The 23,804-nt window shown below is 39.9% G+C and overlaps 1 protein-coding gene across 2 annotated transcripts in view; it reads right to left on the reverse strand.

Moving 5' to 3' along the window:
• Window positions 1-2,271: 2,271 nt before the first annotated feature.
• The window catches only part of ARB2A (ARB2 cotranscriptional regulator A), a 280,920-nt gene continuing 259,387 nt past the window's right edge, over window positions 2,272-23,804 (reverse strand). For both annotated transcript variants that reach the window (XM_072139584.1, XM_072139578.1), the window contains exon 11: window positions 2,272-6,759. In XM_072139584.1, coding sequence (XP_071995685.1) covers window positions 6,617-6,759 — 143 coding nt within the window. In that variant the 3' untranslated portion in view covers window positions 2,272-6,616. The remainder of the gene's footprint in view (window positions 6,760-23,804) is intronic.

Consider the following 23,804-nt stretch of genomic DNA (forward strand, 5'->3'; position numbering starts at 1 on the left):
TTTTCATAAATTTACAAAAATTAAAACCACCTGTACAAAAACTAAAATGCTTAATTTTTCCATATTCTGGCATGAATAATGTTTTCATGCTTGGTGTCATGTTGGCGACTTTTGATGACGTTTCCAATGCTACCATTTTTAGTACTATACTGCTTTTTGATCACCTTTTTATAGAATTTTTAAAATTTTTCAGAATGGCAAAAAGTGGTATTTTTCGTTAAGGGGTTAAATGCGGTGAATAACCATTATTATAATTTGATATATATTTTGGGATGCGTCGATACCTAACATGTTTATGATTTTTACTGTTTATTTATATTTATAGGAGTTCTAGGGAAAGGTGGGGTGATTAAAATTTTTGGGTTTTTTAATATGGGTCTTAAAAAAAATGTTTTTTATATTTTGCAGACCCCCTAGGGTACTTTATGTCTGTTTGATCCTACCATTTACTGCCATACTACATTCATTACAATGTGCAGATTGTAATGAATAGGTTAAAACCAGAAAGTCTCGGCTCTTTGTAAGATCGCGGGTGTTACCAGCGGGTGTTTGCTGCAAAGTGAGCAAACACTCACCTTGTATGGAGAGGGCTCAGCCCATGAGCCCACTCTATACATCCGCAGCTGGCATGTGACGTAGTAGTATGTCACATGTCGGTCAGGGGTTAAGAAATCACTCCATCAGAGATGATGGTGTCCAAGGACAGCTATCTTGTTTTTAACCCCTTCCTGCCAAGGCCCTATTTCGATTTAGTGTTTTCAGTTATATATAGGTTTTAATGTGTTTTAATACATTTTAAAAAAATTAAACCTTCTGTACAATCCCCCTCATTTTGCCATCTTCTGGCGCTAATAACTGTTTTCATACTTCAGTGTACGGAGCTGTGCCATGTCATTTTTTGTGAAATGAGATGATGTTTTTTAGGCTACCATTTAGAGGAGTGTACAGCCTTTTCATCACTTTTTATTAAATTGTTTATATGTTGCAAAATATTGGCATTTCAGAGATTTGGGCACTATTTTCCATTACGTTGTTAAACGCGAGGAATAACTATTATTATATTTCAATAGATCGGACATTTTGGAAAGTAGAAATAGCTTTCATGTTTAGGATTTTTACGATTTTTATATCAGTTCTATGGATTTTAATTTTAATAATGTATATTATAAACTTTTTTCTTTTTTTTATTTTTTACTATTTTTCAGACCCCCCTGGGTGCTTTAAAAATAGGTTGTCTTATTGATCCCACCATATCCTGCTATACAGTCACATTGTAAGAAATCATCAGAAACTACACAGCCTCTGGATATACAAAGACCAAAGACAGATCGTGGCTCCCCAACGACATCACAGGGAGTTATGGTCTAAGCCAAGACGGCAGCGCCCATGCACTGATGGCTAGTTATGCACTGATGGCCAGCAGCTTTGCCAGCTGCGATTAGCAGCAGATACCCATTGGTAACACCCGTGATCAGTGCTATCAGAGATCATGGGTATTACTGGTGGGTGTTTCCTGTAATCTGCAGCAAATACCCCACCTTATATGGAAAGGGCTCAGCCCATGACTTCTCCATGCACCCGCAGTTGACGTGTGACGTACATCACATGTCAGTAAGGTGTTAAGGGACCATATGACTACATTTATAGGAACTCATCTTCACACAGGTACATTTTTGTAATAATACAATTGAAGAAATGTAGGTATATGGTAGACAAATTAAATACAATGTGAATGCTCAGATGAGAATATCACTACAGTCAGGCGAATGTAAATTTGGGGTTCTCTATCCAATACACAAAAACCAGGCTGGTTTTGCATTTATTGGGATTAAGTTTATGTTGGTTTGGACCTGTTCTTCTGGGCACACATCGTAAACAGCACCAGGCTTAATATCCTCCATTTGTCTGGGAGTCAGACTTCTCCCCAATCTCCAAACAAGCAACAAACACCCCAGTGTCCAGATAAGAGGTCCAATGTACTAGGAGGATCAAAATTACTTTTAGTATTGTCATTACTGGTAAGCTTCTGCAATATCTACATCTGTGAAAGCAAAAGCTTCTGAACCTCTTCTATGTGTATATTTGATGTTTAATATTCCTTTAGATTATCCCAGTTTTATAGAGATTATTTAATTGACTTTTCATTTTTACTCTTTTGACAGTTATGGCGAATCCTTAAGGCAAACTGAGAGTTCCTGATAAGAAAAAAAAAAAACGCACAAGGGCCGAGGGAGCTTATGTAGGATAGACCTACGTATACATAATTACTGGTGACACAATTCTCAAAACAGGCCAAAAGAGGAAGCAGAGAACCAGCCAGAGGATGAGCAAGTCCAGACTACGGTGACATATTCATAGGATGATCAGTGCTTAGGATAAGTTCGTGTTATCCCAAGTTGCGCTTTATGATATGATATGGAATTGTGGATAATTTATGTGAATAATAATAGGTTTTATATATATATATTTTCTCACAATGGCACCTATCTTAGGCTCCTAAAGTTGATGTGTTGGAAGCAGGAGAAATGGGTAAGGACAAATTTATACACACGGGTATACCATACGTCCGGCGTGATGGAGAGGAGGAGCCCTCCCCTCTCCATAGATGCACAGCTGTGCACATGGGGAAAGATTGGACGTGTGGTACTGTATCGCTCTGTGCGGCCATTGCCGTCTATGGAGGACAACCAATTGAAAAGTCATGGATAGTCAAGGTTCATGGATGAGTATGAGGAGTGAAGGATGGCACATCTGGCCCGATCATACAGATGAGTTACTGCTGCACAAGCTGTTGACAAAGTTACTGTTAGATGAGATAAAAATGTGTCAGAACACACATGGAATCATGTCTGTCACTCATCGGGAAAGAGATGACACCAAGAAGCCATATGGGAAAAAGGCAAGCTGGTGGAGGCAGTGTGATGTTCTTCTGGGAGTCCTGACTTCCCTGTGCATGTAATTTTAACCTGTACCCAAATATTATGGCAAACCATATACATCAGTTCATAGCAACAGTAATGACTAATGACAGTGGCCCCTTTCATCAAGATAATGTACCTCACAACTTACTGGACTTGAACAAGAACTGTCACCTCTGTCTTAGTAAATACTTGTCTATTCTGGAGCATCTTTTATGCTGCAATATCCTTAATTTAGTACATTGTCACTTGGGGGTATAGGACACCTTAAGAGGTCTTGTAAAGCCATTGACCATCCACCCTGGCATGACGTGAACATTGCAGACTAAACCTGGTCATACATATCATGTGGGCTGAACCTACAGATTCTGAAGTTTTTGTATATGGCTTCCAACTCTCCCCTGATAGCTTAGAATTTCAACTACCCAAGGCTAGTAGGGTGGAGATACCACTTTCACCCCTCTTTCATTTCAGTGCACATGTACGGAGCATGTATGTGTGCTGGCTAGTCAGGTGTGATATCCGTTTTAGATTTATTGAAGGAGGTAGGAACACTACATTTGCTCTGGAATTTATTTACATTTTCTATGTTGCCTAAATGTAGGTTCCCATTATTGTTGGCCTGAGTATTTGCTTCCACGGGCGAGTTGCTGGAAGCAGATATAGAAAAAAATGTGCTCTTACATAAAACATTGTAAGATCAGACCATTCCAGCATTCCCTGACCACATTATGATTGTGCTGCAGAAATTTCGGGTACATAGATAAAAAAAGTTGTCCAACGGTATCAGTAACTTTTTTTTTCACTAGACTAAGGTGGTTCATACCCAAAGGCTACAATGGGTTAGCTTAGTGAGCACAAGCTGTACTCAATGCGGGAGCAATTATTTTCCCCTTCACACCGAACCATCAGTAATTGCAATTATTTTTCCCTTTCACACCATCTCTACGGTAAGAGGGTGTGTGTGGTTGTGAGGAATAGGTTGGCGCGGGCCTGTGCACAATTATTATTATAAAGCTAGGGTTTGGGGTCTTAAACATGCCAAGCTCACCTCTGCTCATTGTTGCATCAGAGACAAAACCGTGCATGCGCAGTGCATCTAGTGACACTGAAGGCTATGTGCTTCGCTTCACCCCACATGCTCTGGTAAACCGGAGTCTGTACAGTGAAGCGAGATGTACTGCCCTCAGCTTCACCAGGCACACTGTGTGTTTTATGGTGGACCCATCTTGCCAGCCTTGTGCTAACTTTACACCAAGTTTCTCACTGGCACGGCAACAGGCACAGATAAGCCTGAAATATTTAGATCCCAAAACCCAACAATATAAAGTCATGCCGGCAGTTAAATAGTTCCAAAATGCCTGACCCTACAAGAAAAGTTTTGGGAACCTCTGGTTTATGAATAGGGGACCCAATCTTTGGACAGCCACGAGTAACATTAGTGCTTTCATGCCAATAGACATGGGTGATGACAGACCCCTAGGGAGATCCATAATTAAATGTCCCCCCATCAAACGGGTGTAATGAAAAATAGTCAGCTAATCAGTTTTCTAAAGGGGTTTTCCACCTCAAAAAATCTCTAAACCATTTTAAGAATTGAAACTAACCCCTTGATACCTGTCACTCTGGTTTTGCTCCACAAACAGGTCATGCCACTGAGGAGGGTGACTATTATAGTCAAGAATTGGCTGAGAATTTCTGAAAGAAGTTCTGGGAAGCAGGGACTGGTGAAGATCTGTGCAGTGTTGGGACAGAAGGAGCCGAATGATGATTTGGCAAGAGACACTGGAGGAGATTTATCAAGAACCAGAATTCTTGTGTAATTTGCCACACTTATTAAGGGCTATAGACTGTTTTTTTGTGGCAAAATTTTGGTGCACATTTCCGGTTTAAAATAGGCCAACTAAAAGATGATGCAAAGTACAGCTCCATAGTCCAGAAACTGTGACAAATCTGCCTTAGCAGAAGACTACATAGTCTAGCTCTGCACTGGTGTAATGTGTGACACTTGATAATTCTCCCGCACTGCCCCTATCACAGGGCCACCCTAAGTACAACCCCCTTGAACTATACAGTGTGCTCCTTATTATACATTTAATGGATATATAACCGCATGGTTTTGTGTAGAGAATGTGTGAAACAACCTAAAACTATTCCATCACACCGTGTTGCAAATACCTCAAAGGAAATATAAAATATCTCAGAAAAATATCCCATAAAATAAGAATATCAAAAGAAAGGTCTTTATTACCTCTATCTGAAAATAGCTCCCAAACTAACACCAGGATCATCTGTATTTTTTATGGGTAGATTAAAACCATTCATTAAAAATAGACGTCTTAAAATCAAATAAAACAATTATAGGATTAAAGGACATTTTTTTTTTTTTGTAACAATTTTTTTTCATTTTTTCTTGCCTGTATGGTTCACAGTGTTTGTTATCAGGACGAATTCTCCTACGTCATATGTGACAACACAATGGAAAATATAGATCTATCTGTAAATGATTCACAGTTTAGCAGGTAATATTAACCGTTTATGCAGATGGTTCCCTTAGTTAGGTCCATGTTTTATCCATAGTAAGATCTAAAATGTGATACTCTACGACATGGGATGGCCGCAGTGTAAAGCGTGATCACTACTACATCTGACCCTGCTATTGAATCTATCTACGGTTATAAAATTATCCCTCATTATTGAGCATTAAAATAGAATTTTATATATGTAAAAAATGTGTAACTGTCTAAAATAAGTCAAAAATTCAACCTGGGATCATTACTAGGAGCCAGAATACAGGCCTTCGTTCACAGTATCTTGACATGTCTATAGAGAAGTAGACTTATAGAAAATAGCAGAAAGTAAATCTCCCCAGTAAATAAAGGGAGGGGGGGGGGTACTGCTGCTACCAGGCTGGGCTGTGTCGCTGTAGTTGGGCACCAAGGTATAGTAAGGGTTAATATTATTAGGGGCATAACTACAGGGGGCGCAGATGCTGCAGTCGCACCCTGGCCATGGCGCCTCCGTCACATAAGAGGGCTGTATGGTACGCGATAACTGGAGCCAACCAAACAAGGAAAAGTTCAAGGATTTCAAACGTCATCGTGTCGAGATTTAACCGTCGTCATGGAAATTTATACACTTCTGAACGACACAGCTTGTTGTATGAGGTTTCCTTTCAGCACTGGAGGAGTTAACGGTTTTATGAACTAGTTAAAAACAGACTCAGTAACTCTGTCATGTTTGACACAAAATAAGAGGGGCACATGGAGGATTAAGTGATTTTCTTGCACTCCCCCCCCCCCCCTTCCTTGTTGAGCGGGCAGCGGAGGTAAGAGTGAGCCGGCCAAGGGCATTGGAGAAGCAGACAAGCTATGGCATCCACTCACAGTGTCGGGCTATGTCAGGGCAATTAGACTTGCACCATGCTGTACTGTGCAGCGCTGCTGTCAGCCTTAATCTGTGCTCTGATGGGCAGCACAGAATGCACGCAGCAGACCACAGGAAGCACAACCAGTGAACCCATATTGCTTTGACAGTTGCACTCATCTAGAAATAATGCAAAACGCTATTTAAATGTATACATCATGACCCTGTGCCCTAGGAAGAAAACAATCTAATGAGGGACTGAGAGACCAGTTGTGGGGGGGGGGGGGGGGGATCTGTGCCATCGCCCCTTACCACTACCATTTTCTTTTGTTTTACAATTCATCAATCTTTATTCTGTTTGAGCGCCTGGTAAGTACTGTCGGGGTTTTTGTTTTCTTGGCTTCCAGGGCGTCGGAGAAGAACTTGAAGATGGAGGGGAAGCTCTTCCACGAGGTCAGCTCATGGCGCTCCGTGCCTGGGGACAGAGGAAAAGATATACGGGTGAGATTATATGACATCACACTATGTACATGCAGTCAGCTGGTAGTTCAATATTTCTTCTTTTCATCACTAAGTACTACTCCGTCTCCTCTACACATAATGTGCAGAAGATGTTCTTCACTGTTCGGTGGGTTCTCTTTGTAATTTATTCAAGTAGCAGCTCCCACCAGGGCTCCCATCTAAAAATACAGGCAGTCCCCTACTTAAGGACACACAGACGGCCCCTAGTTAAAGACAGACCTCTCTTCCCACTGTGACCTCTGGTGAAGCTCTCTGGATGCTTTACTATAGTCCCAAACTGCAATGATCAGCTGTGTCTGTTATGAGGATTTATGGATAATCCTTGTTCCCATTACAGCATAAAATTTTGAAACTCCAATTGTCACTCCAAAAAAAAATATTTTGCCTGGAACAACAATTATAAAATATATAGTTTTGACTTGCATACAAATTCAACTTAAGATCAAACCAATGGAACCCATCTTGTACGTAACTCGGGGGACAGCTTGTACTCAAAAATAGCAGGCGTAACACAGGGCGGTTAAAAACATCCAGCAGTTTCAAGCATAGAAAAAAAATTCCCACTTATTTGGCTGGAATAAAAATTACGTGGCTGGGTTGGTAAAGTACAGGCCAGGAGGTAACACCATATCACCCACACAAATACAATTTCTGAATACATTTCATCCACTACCATTTCTAGAAAGGATAGATTATCCTGGTACATACATTAGATAGAAGTCACTTGATGGGTAAACAATCACTAGATAAATGCAGTCATATGCATTTTAGGCCATGCTGGCCAATATGATAGGAAAAACTAGGCACATATCAATTACAGAGCTTCAAGGATGACGGCTCATTCTCAGAACATTTTTTCACTAAAATGTCTTTTATGCTTCAACCAAAAATTACATCCGATTTTTTTCCAGATGATGTTGGTGTCCCAAAACTCTGTAATGTTTTAATTTGCTAGTATATGTACCCAATGAGTTGAACAGCACTACAGAATATGGTGGTGCTATTTCTGCAATTTTTTTCAACCTACCTTACTAGTAGTAGAATACGCATGACAAGGAGTATGGTCATGGGCTAGGGGGGAACATGTATGTAGAAATAGAGAGGATAGCATGACAAGGGGTATGGTCATAGGGTAGGGGGGCATGTATGTAGCAATAGAGAGAAAAGTATCATAAGGGGGTATTGTGTGACGGGTGGGGGCACATGTATATTGAAATAGAAAGAATAGCATGATAAGGGGTATGGTGGTAGGTTAGGGGGGAACTTTTATTTAGAAATAGAAAGGATAGTACAACAAGGGGTAGTTGATAGGGGGCACATGTATGTACAAATAGAGAGGGTAGTATGATAAAAGGGATGATGGTATGAGAAGAGGGAATGTGAGGGGTTACAGGGCACATGTAAGTAGAAATAGAAAGTCGCCACTACATCTACAGGATTTGTTGGAAATGGTTTAAACACTGTAGAATTCATGGACCTCTTTCATTATAAAATGTTGAATTTCGAGGATATTCCTTTTCAAAGCCATAATATAAATAACTACAGATCTCTGCCCCCATAAATACCCCAATAATAATTCCGCCCTTCTCTTATTAAGAGCGGAGATTCTCACTAATGTCATAGTGAGGAGCAATATGTCTGCACGAGTTAGTAAGCACAATGTGCCGTGGTTTAGGATTCACCCGCCTCGCCGCAGACTACCGCCATGTTACAAGCTTATCTTATTTACAAAAAAGGTGCAAAGTGTTAATTAAAGGTAAGCACCTGCAATGAGAATTAGCACCTCTCATACAATGAGGGAGGGGGGGGCAATAATTGTGTCACTTTTTGCAGTCAGAGGTGTCATCTTAACTTGTCATTAAAGGAAAAGGGTAAAGTTTCTTTACTTGAAGACAGACGGATATTTGGAAAGGAAACAGATGTTTACAGGCAGCTCTTGCAATGATGTGTGGGGTTCTGGGTGATATACTGTAGTATATATAGGTGTATACAGCTTTTTAAGTCAAATCCTTTTGTATAAAGACCGTCTACTACTACACTACCCTGGTGAATCCCTCATTATTACACGATGCCAGATGAGGTCAGGGCTAACATGTACAGTATGTTACACGTGTATTGCCCACAAGCTCTTCACTTTTAGTTATTCTTGTGGTTGTTCTGCAAAAAGCTTTTTATTACGAAACCAGTGACATCAGCGCCGGCCAGATGTACAGATGGATTCTATAAGTAGGACAGAGGCCCTCCTTAGAGATAACTATATACATGTGTGGGGGGATTACTGATGTATTATATGGATATAGATATTACTATCACATTGCAGAATGTGATGGAGACACTCGTAAGGATGCAACCGTTTCCAACGACTGCGAGGGATCTGATAAAGGTTGTGTCTTACCATACAAGATAGAAAGAATAAAGAATAGACAAACAGGAGAGAGAGAGAAAGAAAAAAAGCGAAAGAAAAAAAGAGAAAGAGAAAGAAAGAAAGCAAAAGAAAGAAAGAGAGAGATAGAGAAAGAAAGAGAGAGATAGAGAAAGAAAGAGAGAGAAAGAGAAAGAAAGAGAGAGAAAGAGAAAGAAAGAGAGAGAAAGAGAAAGAAAGAGAGATAGAGAAAGAAAGAGAGAGAAAGAGAAAGAAAGAGAGAGAAAGAGAAAGAAAGCAAAAGAAAGAGAGAAAGAAAGCAAAAGAAAGAGAGAAAGAAAGCAAAAGAAAGAGAGAAAGAAAGAAATAAAGAAAGTAAGAGAAAGAATATTTATGATCTAAAATGTTGATAAAACGGTTGAAAAAAATCAATTTTTTTTAGATATTGACTCAGGACCATGGTTCTGGTGGCCTGTGTCCATTCCCCGACCATGAATGATGAATTGCTTGAATTAATGGATAACAAGTACATAAACAGAGAATAGAATAAATAGAGAGCAGAAAACAGGAGACACCCAACAGCATCTGATGCGAAAAAGTAATCAATTTATTTGGGCCAAATCCATATACAACTTATTAGCCCTCACAGACCTTTCCCATTTTGCTTCAATAAATCAATTCCACTTTTGCACGAGGTGTAGGTGGAGGACTTATTTCCTTCTTTTTGTTGCAAGACCACAATATATACAGTAGATTATAGAATAAATATATAGTAGAAATGTAGAGACTGATGTAGAGACAATGAGTTAAGACAGATGTATATTTACACAGGCGGTCCCCTACTTAAGGACACCCAACATACAGACGACTCCTAGTTACAGATGGACTCCTCTTCCCACTGTGACCCCTGGTGAAGCTCTCTGGATGTTACTATAGTCCCAGACTGCAATAATCAGCTGTAAGGTGTCTGTAATCAAGGTTTATTGATAATCCTTTATCTAATTACAGCAAAAAATTTTGAAACTCCAAATGTCACTGGGGCAAAAAACTATTTTGTCTGCATCTACAATTATAAAATATACAGTTTCAACTTGCATACAAATTCAACTTAAGAACAAACCTATGGACCCTATCTTGTACATAACCCGGGGACTGCCTGTATACATATAAACGTTTCTGTGGATATTACACATTTCTCAAACCCTCCGATCATAGGATAGATAGATAGATAGATAGATAGATAGATAGATAGATAGATAAGAAGGAGCGTGTTATGAAGATAGATGGCTGGGCAAGTAACTGCAGCTTAACCCTAGATAACTTTTCTTAATTTAGATAACAAGACAGGACGGATAATGTCCTCCAGGATGAAGTCACAGGACAAGAATGTGACAATGACGAGTGCCCCGTTTCTATTGAATAATTCTTCTCCTTATCTTCTGGGCGCATTGTAAATCACACACCATAAGGAGCGGCTGAGGCGGTGTGTATGAGCGCACTCTCTGTATAGCATCTGGCTTGTGAACAGCACTCACCAGCAGGACTATGCTAGGAAGGTGGAGTGGTGTGTGTGTCACAGCCTCAGCTGCTCACGACCATTCATCCCCCTTCTGCTCCAAGAAAAAAAAAGGAATAGATTCTTAGAATTTAAAGTTACTTCCAGGACTAGAAGATCCGGCTCATACATTCACGCTTTCACATTTACCACTTAGGTGCTGGAAAGTCTATGAACTGATAATGAAAAATTGAAAAAACAAAAAAACAAAAAAACAGATAAACAATAAAAGCAGAAAACAGGGAGACAGAATCGCGCCACCTGCTTCATCAGTTACAGCCAATTTATTCAAAGGGGGAGACAGGTCATAGGTCTGCGGAGCTTGTGTCTGCGCCCTTCAGTCATCTGCAGGCAGCTCAGCGTCTGGGTATTCTCCACCACCAGACAACTTATACCCTCTCCTATGGTAACACAATAGACAACTACCATCCCACTAGGAATTCAACCTTCCCTTATCATAGGTGGTCCATGCACGTGGGCGACAACATGGGCACACACGATGCCTGCTCTCATACTGGCACAGTGGTGAACCCCAGCATATGTTTCATACTATAAGACTGTTAATGTTAATTCCTTATTCTGTAATAGTAGGTCATTGCTATGGTTACTCTACAATGGTGCAACACTTCTCTTTCCCTTCAGCTATTCGCTCAGTCCTGGTAACCACATTTGTTGCCTAGCAACAGTTTTGTGACAGTATCACAATCTGGGAGAGCAACAATGAAGACATTTTTTGCAGCAGAGAGAGGTGGAGACGGAAGAAACAAGGCCAAAACACACAAGACGACACCGACGGAGGGTTCAAAGATGAAAGTAAGATGGTCAGAGCCAAAAAAAAAATAAAAAAAAATAAAATGTTATATATATATACTGATCCATCTGCTGCATACATATCACATTCATGTTGTCTTCATTTTCCATAAAAAATCCATATACTGATAAGACTGTGGATTGTTTTTATATTTTCTGTAATTTTATTTTTGAGGAATATTGATTTGGTTTATTCTATGAACACAGTTAAAGTATGTATTGCTGCATTAATAGCCACATTTAACCACAACACAAGTATCCCTATATTGTTCCTTCCCATACCTGTTCCACATTCCATTCGTGAAGTTGACTCACCATCTATGCATATTCATAGTCTTCTAGCTCAGCCACGCCTCCAGCTTCCTCATTAAGAGGCCGGCTTTCTCTTCAGCCAAGTGAACTCGGCTCTGCTACTTCATTCAACTGAGAAATGAGAAAGACGTGGTCTGTGTGTGTGTGTGACTGACTCGATGAGTCTGTCACTCGCTTATTCCCCCACTCTCAGGAATGCTCTTCAGCATGTCCCACAGCCAGTGTCTCTTTCAGGAAGCTGGATGCTTAGAGGAAAGATGATGATTGGACTCACATGGGGTAATTTGCATAGATGGTGAGTCAACTTCACAAACAGACTGTGAAACATTACAGGCATGGAGAAGAACAATATAGGCATAGTTGTAGTACTATATAACATTAGTTTTCAAAGATATGTCTATTTAGAGAAGGTTAGTTTATCTGGAAGGTTCCCTTTAAGTATAACGTTATTTGATTTTTCCAATTATTAAAAAAGTGGATAAAAAGCAACTCAACAAGCCCATTATTGTTTGGTCCTGTTTAGGTATTAGTTCTAGCCTTAAAAGGTGATTAATATAACGTGTTATGCCATGACCTGTTTAATAAAACTCTATTGAATGAAAAAAGCAACAAAAGAAAAAAAATCCCCAGGTATTTACAAAATAATAAAGTAAATTAAATTAAACCATTATGTGTTTTTTATGCAATTCTAAGAACAAAAATGTGAAACTTAAAAAAATTTAAATATAAATATATTTACATGATATCTATAGGATATGGCATACATCTCAGATAGGAGTGGGTTCCAAATGATCGCGCGGCCATCTGCTCCATTGGTCTGACAGAGCAACAAGGGGTCCAATGGAGGTACGTGAGACCCCATCGGACCCCTCGTTTCCGTGATCTGTTGGGTCAGCACTGAGAGCCCCACTGATCTGCAAGTCAGGCCCTATCCATGGGATAACTTTTGTTTTTCAGAAAACCTCTTTAACATCAGCCCATCCTTGACAGTCTGGATTTGACTTATTAGCAAGGACAGAAAGCTACAGGATATGGTGGATTATTTTAGGGGAAAAATTCCTTGGAGGGGGGTTCATTCCTTTCCACCAAAAAAAGAGTCTGGTTTTGCTACCATTGGAAAATTTTTACACATCTACATGGATACATAACAGTAAAGTCTCAATGCACCTGCTGGGTCTTTTCAATAAGCCCAGGTACCAATTCCCCTCCAGCCCAATTTGAGTTTGTTGAAAGATCAAAATCTTACAGGATACAGAAAGGCCCAAGGTGAAGCATCATTATCTTGGTCAGGAAGCATAGTAACACTCCGGGTTTCTTACATATTGTGTTACCACCAAGAAAATATGACTGTTAAAAAATTCATTTTTAGCAGTTGTAGAGTAAATAGAAGAGGAGTCCAAGGCAAAAAAAGGAAAATCCTACAAAAAAAGGCCCCCAGCTTATCTAGTATGGAAACTTACACAATTATGGTTTCTGTGCAGGGGTGGATTAAGACTGCAATGGGCTCTGGGCTGTATGGGTATTATAGCCCCTATATGTGGTACTAGAATCAACCTTCTTGGGAAATGGAGGATGTGCCCCCCTAATTTGCAGTTTCAGGACCTTTGCCTGAAATCGCTCTTGTGTACATTTGTATTGAGAGTATGAACAAATTACGTCTGATCCTGAAATACAAAACACTTTAAGCCTGGACTGGTAATGTTTCAAGTTTCGATGCAGGTTATTTTTGCTCCTAAGGCTAGTTGCACACGACCATGGCTGATCAGTGAAAGGGCAGTGCGCTGGCCAGATTTCATGGACCGACCACAGTCCAGAGGATGGGACTCAAAGTGATATATGATGCACAACAGTGTACACCCAGCCTGAAAGTGCAACTTTTGGTGAACCTGTGGGTATGATGAGGCCGGGATTAGCCAGTAGAGCACGGCCTATGAAGGCAAAATAGATTTACTATAAATTCCACCAAAAAATAGAATGAATTATGGCTCTCATTTACAGTAGCTACTAGCGGTCACAGTTTCTGGTGAAGGAGATTCTCCTAATTCATTTAGGCATAGTTCTCTATACTCAAATAAACGCTATGCTCTGCAGTGCCGGAAAGATCGACACTGGTGCTTCCTATTATTTACTGACACACGACTAGGATCAAACTGGGAATACTAGGAAAATGAGTCATGTGACACGACATGAATAAATTATTGCTACACACAAAGGAACATTTTGTGGACCTATCTGCAGATATCTAGTGTCACATTTGGATATGACAATTTGGTATAGAATTTGCAAGAAGTTGCAGTTCTGGAATCCAGTGGAAGAGATTGGTAATGTTCAAGCCCGTGACCCACTCTCTAGAGAGACCATTCCTAAAAGGTAAGAAGGTACTTCAGTTTTAATGTTCATTAATCCCAGAGCCTCTATAGCTTTCAATTGTGATGATGGTTTTGAGATGTGGTGAACTGGGAATAGGACTAAGACGACCAACCCCTCTCTTAAGGGTCACCAAACAGCTTTAAAATGCTAATGATTTTCAGTCACTCTCGCAGAGAGGCAGATTTGAACCAGTGACCTTGAGGTTAGAGGCTATGTATCCCAATGCCAATCTGCAGTCTAGCTCATCTAGCCTTCTATACTGCATTGCCTGGCCGTGTACTTAACAAAGGATAACGTGACATTGTGCACAGGCTTATTTAACTCTTACAATCGCTCCGCTATCACTGGCACTGTGCAAAAATATCAGAGATGTAAAGTGCGGCAACCACAAGCCAATAATACAAGTCCTGAAATTATTGGTAACAATTTCCTTGATAGGGTGGATAACGAAGCAAAATAAAAAATAATAATACAGGAATTGGAAAAAAATATGAAAAAACCCTTTATTAAAAGGATCTTCCTGTGATGTCACTAGGCCAATTTATAACCTTAACTCTTCCCATTGCCGTCACTCGCTCTCTGAAACCCGGATACAAGACAACATTGGTTTTTCCACACAGACTTTACATTGATGTGGCACGCACTGACCCTGTGTTTATTAGAGTGACCTCTAGGCGCATAGTCCTGAAAAAAGGCAGACGAGAGACATGTTATTTTATGGACAGGGCTCACCGCTGTGGGTCAACTAGACCAGTTGTGCAATCATCAAGTTAATAACCTTCAAACAGACATCTTCTACCTGATGATGACCCTGAAATGTAATTTACATGCTACTACCGACTACAAACGGTATTGTAAGCTCAAAAACCCACTAAACCAAGTTATCGATCATAACAAAGAAATATCTAAACATTAAAAACAGACAATATAGATTGTGGATTAAAAAAATACTAAAAAGTTAACAATATAAAAAAAAAAAACTAAAATAACATGCAAGTTAAAGAAAAAACCTCATAAAACTGAATATTAATAGAACAAAAAACCTCCATATTGCAGATTGATACAACTTTTAGTTCACAATGACAGAATCTGGCTGGGTCCTAACGGGCTTCTGTAGATGGCAGCTCCCCCCAAATGATTTGCATGTTATCCAATTTCTTAAATATATGATGTCTCTTATCCTGAAATATTCCACAGCATAGGGGATAATAAGTTAAATTGGTGAGTGTCTGACTGCAGGGGACCCCCCCCCCCCACCAATTCAGAAAAAAGAAGGATGTTCTCTCTAATTGGTGGAGTGGCAGGACACATGCTTGATTTAAAGGACATCTACTATATGATTTTATGCTGTAGCTACATTGACACAGACACTTATCTTGTTTAATCCCTGAACTGCGTAGTTCTGCTGGAGAAACAATTATAAAATTATGATAATGAGGCTCTGTCACCCTGTGGCTGGCTCGGCGCCTTTCCTCTTACCCTAATTATGCACTGCTTCAGAGAACGCTGTATACTCCGTGTTGTCCCTGGCAGGCAGAAGTAATCAATCGCTGCACCATCCCCCAGCTGCTGTGTATGAGTCGTCCAGCTCAGGTTGATTAGTCCTGTCTGGACAGTTTAGGAAGCTTCGTGTAATGTGTTTATGAATGGCAGCCTGCCTGCAAACCAACTTTCCTAAGGTCCTGAATTTTATAACTGTTTTTGAGCAAAATGACTCTCCACTCTGATCAGGGATTAAACAAGATGTTTCTGCATCAGTGTAGCTACGGTATTCTCATGGTATATTTGGTTCACAATACATAAAAACAAATGGTAAATTTCCTTTAATAGTGTGGGTGAGAGATTGCTGAGCACAGTGTCTGGAGATCTCCAGCACTCACATGGATAGTAAATGGGAACGTTGGAAAGACAATCCTATACTACAGAAAGGAGCGTCAGGACGCATACTCATCCTGCTGCTTCCCCCAATTAGTGAGAAAGGGAGCCCTGACCTGTGGATTGCTGGGGCATATTCTCATGATCGGTGGGGGTTCCAGCAGTCTGAACTTTACCAATAAACTTACCAGCCCCCATATAGTATACAGCCTGTCAGATCCCTGTAGTATACAGCCAGCCAGCCCCCAGAAGTATACAGCCAGCCAGCCCCCATGTAGTATACAGCCAGCCTGCCCCCATGTAGTATACAGCCAGCCTGCCCCCATGTAGTATACAGCCAGCCTGCCCCCATGTAGTATACAGCCAGCCTGCCCCCATGTAGTATACAGCCAGCCTGCCCCCATGTAGTATACAGCCAGCCTGCCCCCATGTAGTATACAGCCAGCCTGCCCCCATGTAGTATACAGCCAGCCTGTCCCCATGTAGTATACAGCCAGCCTGCCCCCAGTAGTATACAGCCTGCCAGCCCTCATGTAGTATACAGCCTGCCAGCCCCCAGTAGTATACAGCCTGCCAGCCCCCAGTAGTATACAGCCTGCCAGCCCCCATGTAGTATACAGCCTGCCAGCCCCCATGTAGTATACAGCCTGCCAGCCCCCAGTAGTATACAGTCTGTCCCTAGTAGTATACAGCCGGCCCCCATAGCACTTAAAAAAAAAATAAACTTATATACTCACCCTCCGATGTCAGCACAATATAGCAATAATATTTAACCATTTAAGGGGGTTTCCGTATAATAAAAAATTCCAATGCAATGTGACAAAAATTTTAAAAATTTCTACTTGACCGATCCCCTGCTGCTCTTTTCCTGATCCTACAGTCAGTCGTGACTTTTTATGGTTTATTAGGATCCATGTAAAATGGATGTAAAATGAGTGATGTCAAAGGCCTCCCAGAAAAATAGAAGAAAAGGTTTTTTACGGATGAGATTTGGTAAGTTCATATGCAGGTATGCACATCGGCTGAGTGGGTAACTCCTTGCAGCGCTGGGATCCTGGTTCAAGTCCCACCCGGGTCAACATCTGCAAAATGTTTGCTCATTGTTTGTGTGGGTTTCCTACGGTTTCCTCCCACACTCCAAAACATACTGGTAGGTTGATTAGACTGTGAGCCCCATGCGGACAGGGACCGATTTGGCAAGCTCTGTGTAGCGCTGCGTAATCTGTAGGCGCTATATAAATAAGTAATTATTATTATAAAGGTAGCTTTAGTGATTGCCCACGGCGATAAAGGAATGAAGCAATGAGTACAGAGGGGCGGGGGACCCAACAACACCAGGAACTGAATAGCAGGGACTTACACTGCCATAGTGCAGAGTTTTCATGCTGTTATTTTCTAGTCAAAGCCGGGAATGGATAAAAATGGAATGGGAAATCTATTGGAAGTAATTAAACTGCTCATCCTGGCTGAATCCAAACCTGGCCTTGGCTTAAAAATTGCAGCAAAACAACAAAAACAAAAATGAAGAAGACATTGCAAAAAGTTAAGTGCTGTTGTTCTGGCTACCAATGTCTGAGTTTGGAAACAAAGGTTTCTGGTACTCATTGGAAGGTCAATATAGTGTAAGGGTACATGTAGTCAGGCAACGGAAGATCGCAATGTTGTAACTACTACTTCCCTAGTCTTACATGGCGGAGTATGAAATATATGGGTAGCTTAAATCTACCAATGTGAGCACTGCTCATAGTGAGAGGTTTACAAGCCCACTCTATGATGGAAAATAGGTCATATGGTCAGGGGATGTCTCTGTTCGATTATTTTCCTCTCCGAGCATCCTGATTAAACTCCAGATGAACAAGGTAAGCAATATCATTTTACCATTCCAGCTTTCAAAGGTCAAAAATACAGCTTGCCATCGAGGAATGAAATTTTGCTCGGCTGCAGCTTCATCCATGTCGCATTTCACTCCCTGGGAAGTGGCTTGTGGATTCCTCTTAGGGATTTGTGTGTTTTGTGTCCTTTCTGAATATAACTGTGCTGTGAGGGAAGCGGCATCTTTTCTACTTTATTACTACCCTGCCCTGCTTAGGTCTTACAAGCTATAATATTGATATTTCTTGGCTGCCTAGATTTCTTGTTGAAAACACTAAATTCTCCCAGGCCAAAATGTTTTTTGGTTTATTAGCCATCTCACACTTGAACATTCAAGATGCCACTTGTCTCCGGAAACTCATAATGTAAGATGATACAGACAGTAGCCCTGCATGGGGCAAACAGCAAGGTCGGAAATAAAGTTGTATTCTTCACAGATCTTGGGATTGGATACATACATTGATGGAATTTATCCCAATTTATTTTTTTTATATTTTCACAAATTATTTTTATTATGTTTACAATTATTTATCGCTCTTCGTTCTTTATATAGGAATAGTTCACAGTTTGGGCAGATGCTATGTCAGGACTTCTAGCTATTCTAAAAACTGAGAATATAAAAAGATGGCTGCAATCTTGCAGCAACCTCACCATCTTCATCCTCAGGTGTGTGGTATCATATGGTGGGGAACAATGGATGGAAGGGCATTTCTATTGATAGTTGCTATCCGATTTTCAAGTATACGTGGCTAAACTTCAGATAGTGTGGGGGACTAGTAATGGTCGACTACATGAGCATTCAGCCATCAGCTATTGAAGGGTTGCAGTACATTTCTCTCAACTATTCTTGTAGTTGTTGAGTAAAAGCTGCTAAAAAAATAAAATACCAATAAAATAGAAAAATCTTTTTCTGGAGGCACAAATCTATTTAATGATAGAAGTTGACGCTTCTTCAGTGTAGTCCCCTATTACAGTGACAGTGATGAAGACACCACCCCACACACCTATTCCTATATATACTTATACTTAAATTATATACATATCATTTCATTATTTCAGAAATCCTATTAATAATGGGCACTGCTCCTTTAAGGAAACCCCTTCAAGCTCCTGATGCTCCTATGGATGAGTAATGTTGGATCCACACAACTAAAATTCAATACAGGCAGTCCCCGGGTTACATACAAGATAGGGTCTGGAGGTTTGTTCTTAAGTTGAATTTGTATGTAAGTCGAAACTGTATATTTTATAATGGAAGTTCTAGACAATTTTTTTTCTTTTGCCCCAGTGACAATTGGAGTTTCAAAATTTTTGGTGTAATTGGACCAAGAATTATCAATAAAGCTTCATTACAGACACCTTACAGCTGATCATTGCAGCCTGGGACTATAGTAAAGCATCCAGAGAGCTTCACTAGAGGTCACAGTGGGCAGAGGGGTCCGTCTGTAACTATGGGTTGTCTGTAAGTCGGGTGTCCTTAAGTAGGGGACCGCCTGTAGTAGGTTCCAATGGAATGATATCAGAAATAAACTGGAACACAGTCAGGAACTTTTCATGATATAAAGACTAGGTTTTCAGTTCAGTTACTTTAGAGTTTGAGAGGGTACAACGAAGAGTCACAAAAAAGATAAAGGGTATGTAAAATCTTAGTTATGGGGAAGGATTAAAAGAATAATATTTATTTAGTCTTAAAAAGAGACAATGAAGGGGGGACAACCTCATAGACTATAAGCAGGGCCCTCACTCCTATCACTCCATATAACTTTGTTATATGTTATATGTTATTACTCTGTTATGTCTTATTTTATTTCTATACGTCTCATATGATTTGTAAAGCGCTATGGAATATGTTGGCACTATATAAATAAAGATTATTATATGATTAGTTAAAATAAATATATTAATAGTCGGCACAAAAATTATGGTGAGAAGTTGTTTTATGTTAAATCATCTGAATAGTCAGAAGGGCTTTCTCTCTGTCTGGAGAAAACAAGGGTTGAATAGGTGACAAGACTTTACAGTAAGAACTGTGAATCTGTGGAAAAGCTGCGCTCAGGAGCTGGTCACAGCAGGGACAGCAGAGCGCTTCAAAAAGGGTCTGGTGCCTTTTTATATCAGAATAACATTGGTGGTTATATTATAATATAGAATTGTGTTCCCTCACATACCTCCCACTGCTCATTACCATACCGTCTTTTATTTTTCAACCATGTGTTCGCAGGACCTCAAATACCCCTTTAGCCCTCCTATAATTGCATTACATTGCATCATCACTAGTGAACCTGCTAAGTCACTGTACCAAGAGAGCACTTTTACCTTATATAACTATTTCCTGATAGATTGTAAACATTCCAGAGCAGAGCTCTAATTCCTATGGTCCGAATTCCTAAATTATTTGTACATGAGTCCTCTGTTTTGCAAAGTGATGCAAATATGTGGCCGTTAGGATAAAAATGTCATTATTATTATTATTATTAACGGAGACTACTAATAACTTAAAATAGAAAATCCATGAGATTTCAAAGAATGAATCTTCTCTCTTGTAGAAATGTTCAGCAGATTACAATCATACGCTCCTGCCCACTCATTGCCATATTGCTTGCAGTCAAATTGCTCTCCAACATCATATGACGCCAACATTTTACAAACTTTGTTTACACATTTGAAAACAATAGAATGGATTTGTTAGGTCTTAAGTCACCAAAGAATATTCCACTGACACCCAGCCTATACTTAAACAACGATACATTAACAAGACGCTTAACATCATTTATATGGGATCATTATGGTATGTGCAGAACCAGTACACGAGGCTGGAGGATGCTCATCTTGTGACAACTGACAAATGGTTTCCAGCCTTTGCTAGAAGACATCCCTTGTTTTTTTCCCCATTCCACTTTAGGATGGTTCTTTATCTGAAGCTCTGAGGGAAAAGAACACACTTGGCACAGGCACATGCACACAGATCAAGCGATGGGAAGGAGCAGAAGGAAGTGGAGCTGTGCTGAGCTGATACATACAGGAAGCAGCATGCCAGGAGACAACGATCTGCAACTTATGCGTGACTGCCAGCTATCAGAAATGTCATGCTTCCATCCATAGCTTACAATGCCCGCTTCTAGGGATATATAAATGGAAGAACTGGATTGCATAGTGGTCACTCGTGTACATCTATTTATTTTACAATTTGAGATTGACAGAATATTTTGTAGGGCTTTGTAGCAAGTGGCCACTTTTTACCGTGTCAAAAGGTTGCAATAAGAAGGACGCAAAACAATGTAAAGAATCTGGAAAATAATGGGTGTTGTTAGTGGCCATCCTTGGTTTTCCTCTTAAATGGCCCCAAATAGATAAGAGAAAAGTTAACACAACCTACAGCAGAACAGCACCACCAAGTTATATATAGTGGCTATGATGGTGGGGATGGTGGGGGCAGTTATAGTTTCACAGCCCCCTCTATCCATCAGACGCCAGCAGGACGCGGATGTCACCGGAAGTCCGGAGTCCTGCTGTCGCCAGTGGATCACATGATTCATGGCTCACAGTAGTAAATGTCAAATTTTAAACAGGGACACCCTAATATGCCACAATCACAGACAAGCCCCCTAAACTAGAACAATAGCAAAGGGGAGTGTGTTCATGACCTTTGGGCACAAATCATGTACCAGATTTGAAGATCTGACAAGGTAAGTGAATAAAGTAATGGGACACATGGAGAAGATAGGACACAGGGTACCAAGATGACCAAATTATGTTTACTGGGTGGAGGGTCGCTTTAATGTCAAAATTTCTCCACTTTAATTAAATTTGAATGGGGAATCTTAAAAAAAAAAACATGCCAATTTATGTGACAAATCTGCGACTTGAGAACATACCTTTACGATACTAGTGACAGATTCATTGTCCTCTGCAGATTCTACAATCTGGAAAGTAGCTCATTCTCGGGAACACTCCAAGCTCTGGCTACCGACTAGTTGAAAGTTTCTTGACTACAAGACATACTTCAAAAAGATGTTTCCTCTGCATCAAATCTCTAATCAAATTCAGTCAACCATTTTACAAGTCTAACAAAAGGGAAGGAACAAATCACCACTTTACTATGAATTTTCGCTCGTGCTTTAAATATTTAAATTCTGTCATTATGAACATACTACATCAATAACTTTTTAGGAGTCTTTTTATTCACAGACATTAGGAATTTTTCATCTTGTATACAAGGGATGTTATTCTGCTCCATTACATACAAAAGGAAGATGCAGCATAGCCACAGGCTAGTGAATATCAAACAAAAGCCAGAATCTGTCGAATAAAAAATGTGTATTATCTCCACATTTCTTGTGGAAGTGGAGCTGTCAGTGTAGCCTTGTAAACCTGATCTTTATGGGTAATTTTAGAATTAGCTGATGCTCATAAAGCAGTGAGCTCCAAAGGATTTCTTCTACTCGTGGTTACATGGATGTGAAGCAGGATTGTCAGTAGTTGGTTATTAAGCACAAATGATCAAAAGTCCTAATGTGAGAAGACTGTAAAGTTTATACAAAGTTTTATCTACTCTGTGTGAGAAATAGATAAGATCATGAGGGCTCAGTTTCAGAGGCTGACCAACCATTATAAAATACAGGCAGTCCCCGGGTTACGTACAAGATAGGGTCTGTAGGTTTGTTCTTAAGTTGAGTTTGTATGTAAGTCGAAACTGTATATTTTATTATTGTAACCCCAGTCAAACTTTTTTTGGTCTCTGTGACAATTGGATTTTACAAATGGATAAACAATAAATATTAATTACAGACACCTCTGGTAACTGTTAAAGCTGTTTATTGTAGCCTAGAACTAAAGTACAGCAAATTACCAAAATCCAGAGGTCCGTTTGTAACTAGGGGTCGTATGTAAGTCAGGTGTTCTTAAGTATGTCGAGGTTAAAGATGGAGCCAGAAGTTGAAAGAGTAGAGAAATATGAGTCAGAAGCTTGGTCTACCCTTTCTCTATAGCCTGTATTTTCCAGTAAAGGCGGTCCCCTACTTAAGAACACCTGACTTACATATGACCCCTAGTTACAAACGGACCTCTGGATGTTGGTAATTTACTGTACTTTAGTCCTAGGCTACAATAAACAGCTTTAACAGTTATCAAAGGTGCCTGTAATTAAAATGTATTGTTAATCCTGGTTCTTATGACAATCCAGAATTTTTTAAATCCAATTTTCACAGAGACCAAAAAATTTTTGACTGGGGTTACAATAATAAAGTATACGGTTCCAACTTACATACAAACTCAACTTAAGAACAATCCTACAGAACCTATCATGTATGTAACCCGGGGACTACCTGTATTTGTATAGTGCAATGGTTCCCTCATTGAAGGAGTAACATATATTGAATAGATTGGAAGAATTAATGTGCTTATTGGAAGCCAAAAAGTAAATACCTCTTTGAAAACATAAGTTGATCAGGACATCCAATATCAATACAAGACTGGCAAAAAATGTAAATTTGTTCAACAGAAGTATCACAATCAATTTAATTCAGGGCTATAGATGTTCTATCATCAGGTTCAAAGAGACCGCAATGTTTTATATACTCTACCATCCTAGAGATCTTGAATGTTCTGTTGATCTTCTGGGCATAAAGAGTATTGTTTTTTTTTTCAGTTTATGTAGGTACTTAGAGTCCACCAAGCATTCTAGAGCTTAATGCTCGACTCATATCTGTACTGGATATTCCATAAGAAGGCTCCACCAAAGACCACTGATTATTATTGATCTGATAAAATTATGGAAGTCATACATGGAACCTCTTGGTCTCTGTTGAAATCCATCATTTTAAACATGCAGGTATTTCCATTC

Source organism: Engystomops pustulosus, chromosome 1 (assembly GCF_040894005.1).
Source record: "Engystomops pustulosus chromosome 1, aEngPut4.maternal, whole genome shotgun sequence".
In the NCBI taxonomy this organism is placed as follows: domain Eukaryota; kingdom Metazoa; phylum Chordata; class Amphibia; order Anura; family Leptodactylidae; genus Engystomops; species Engystomops pustulosus.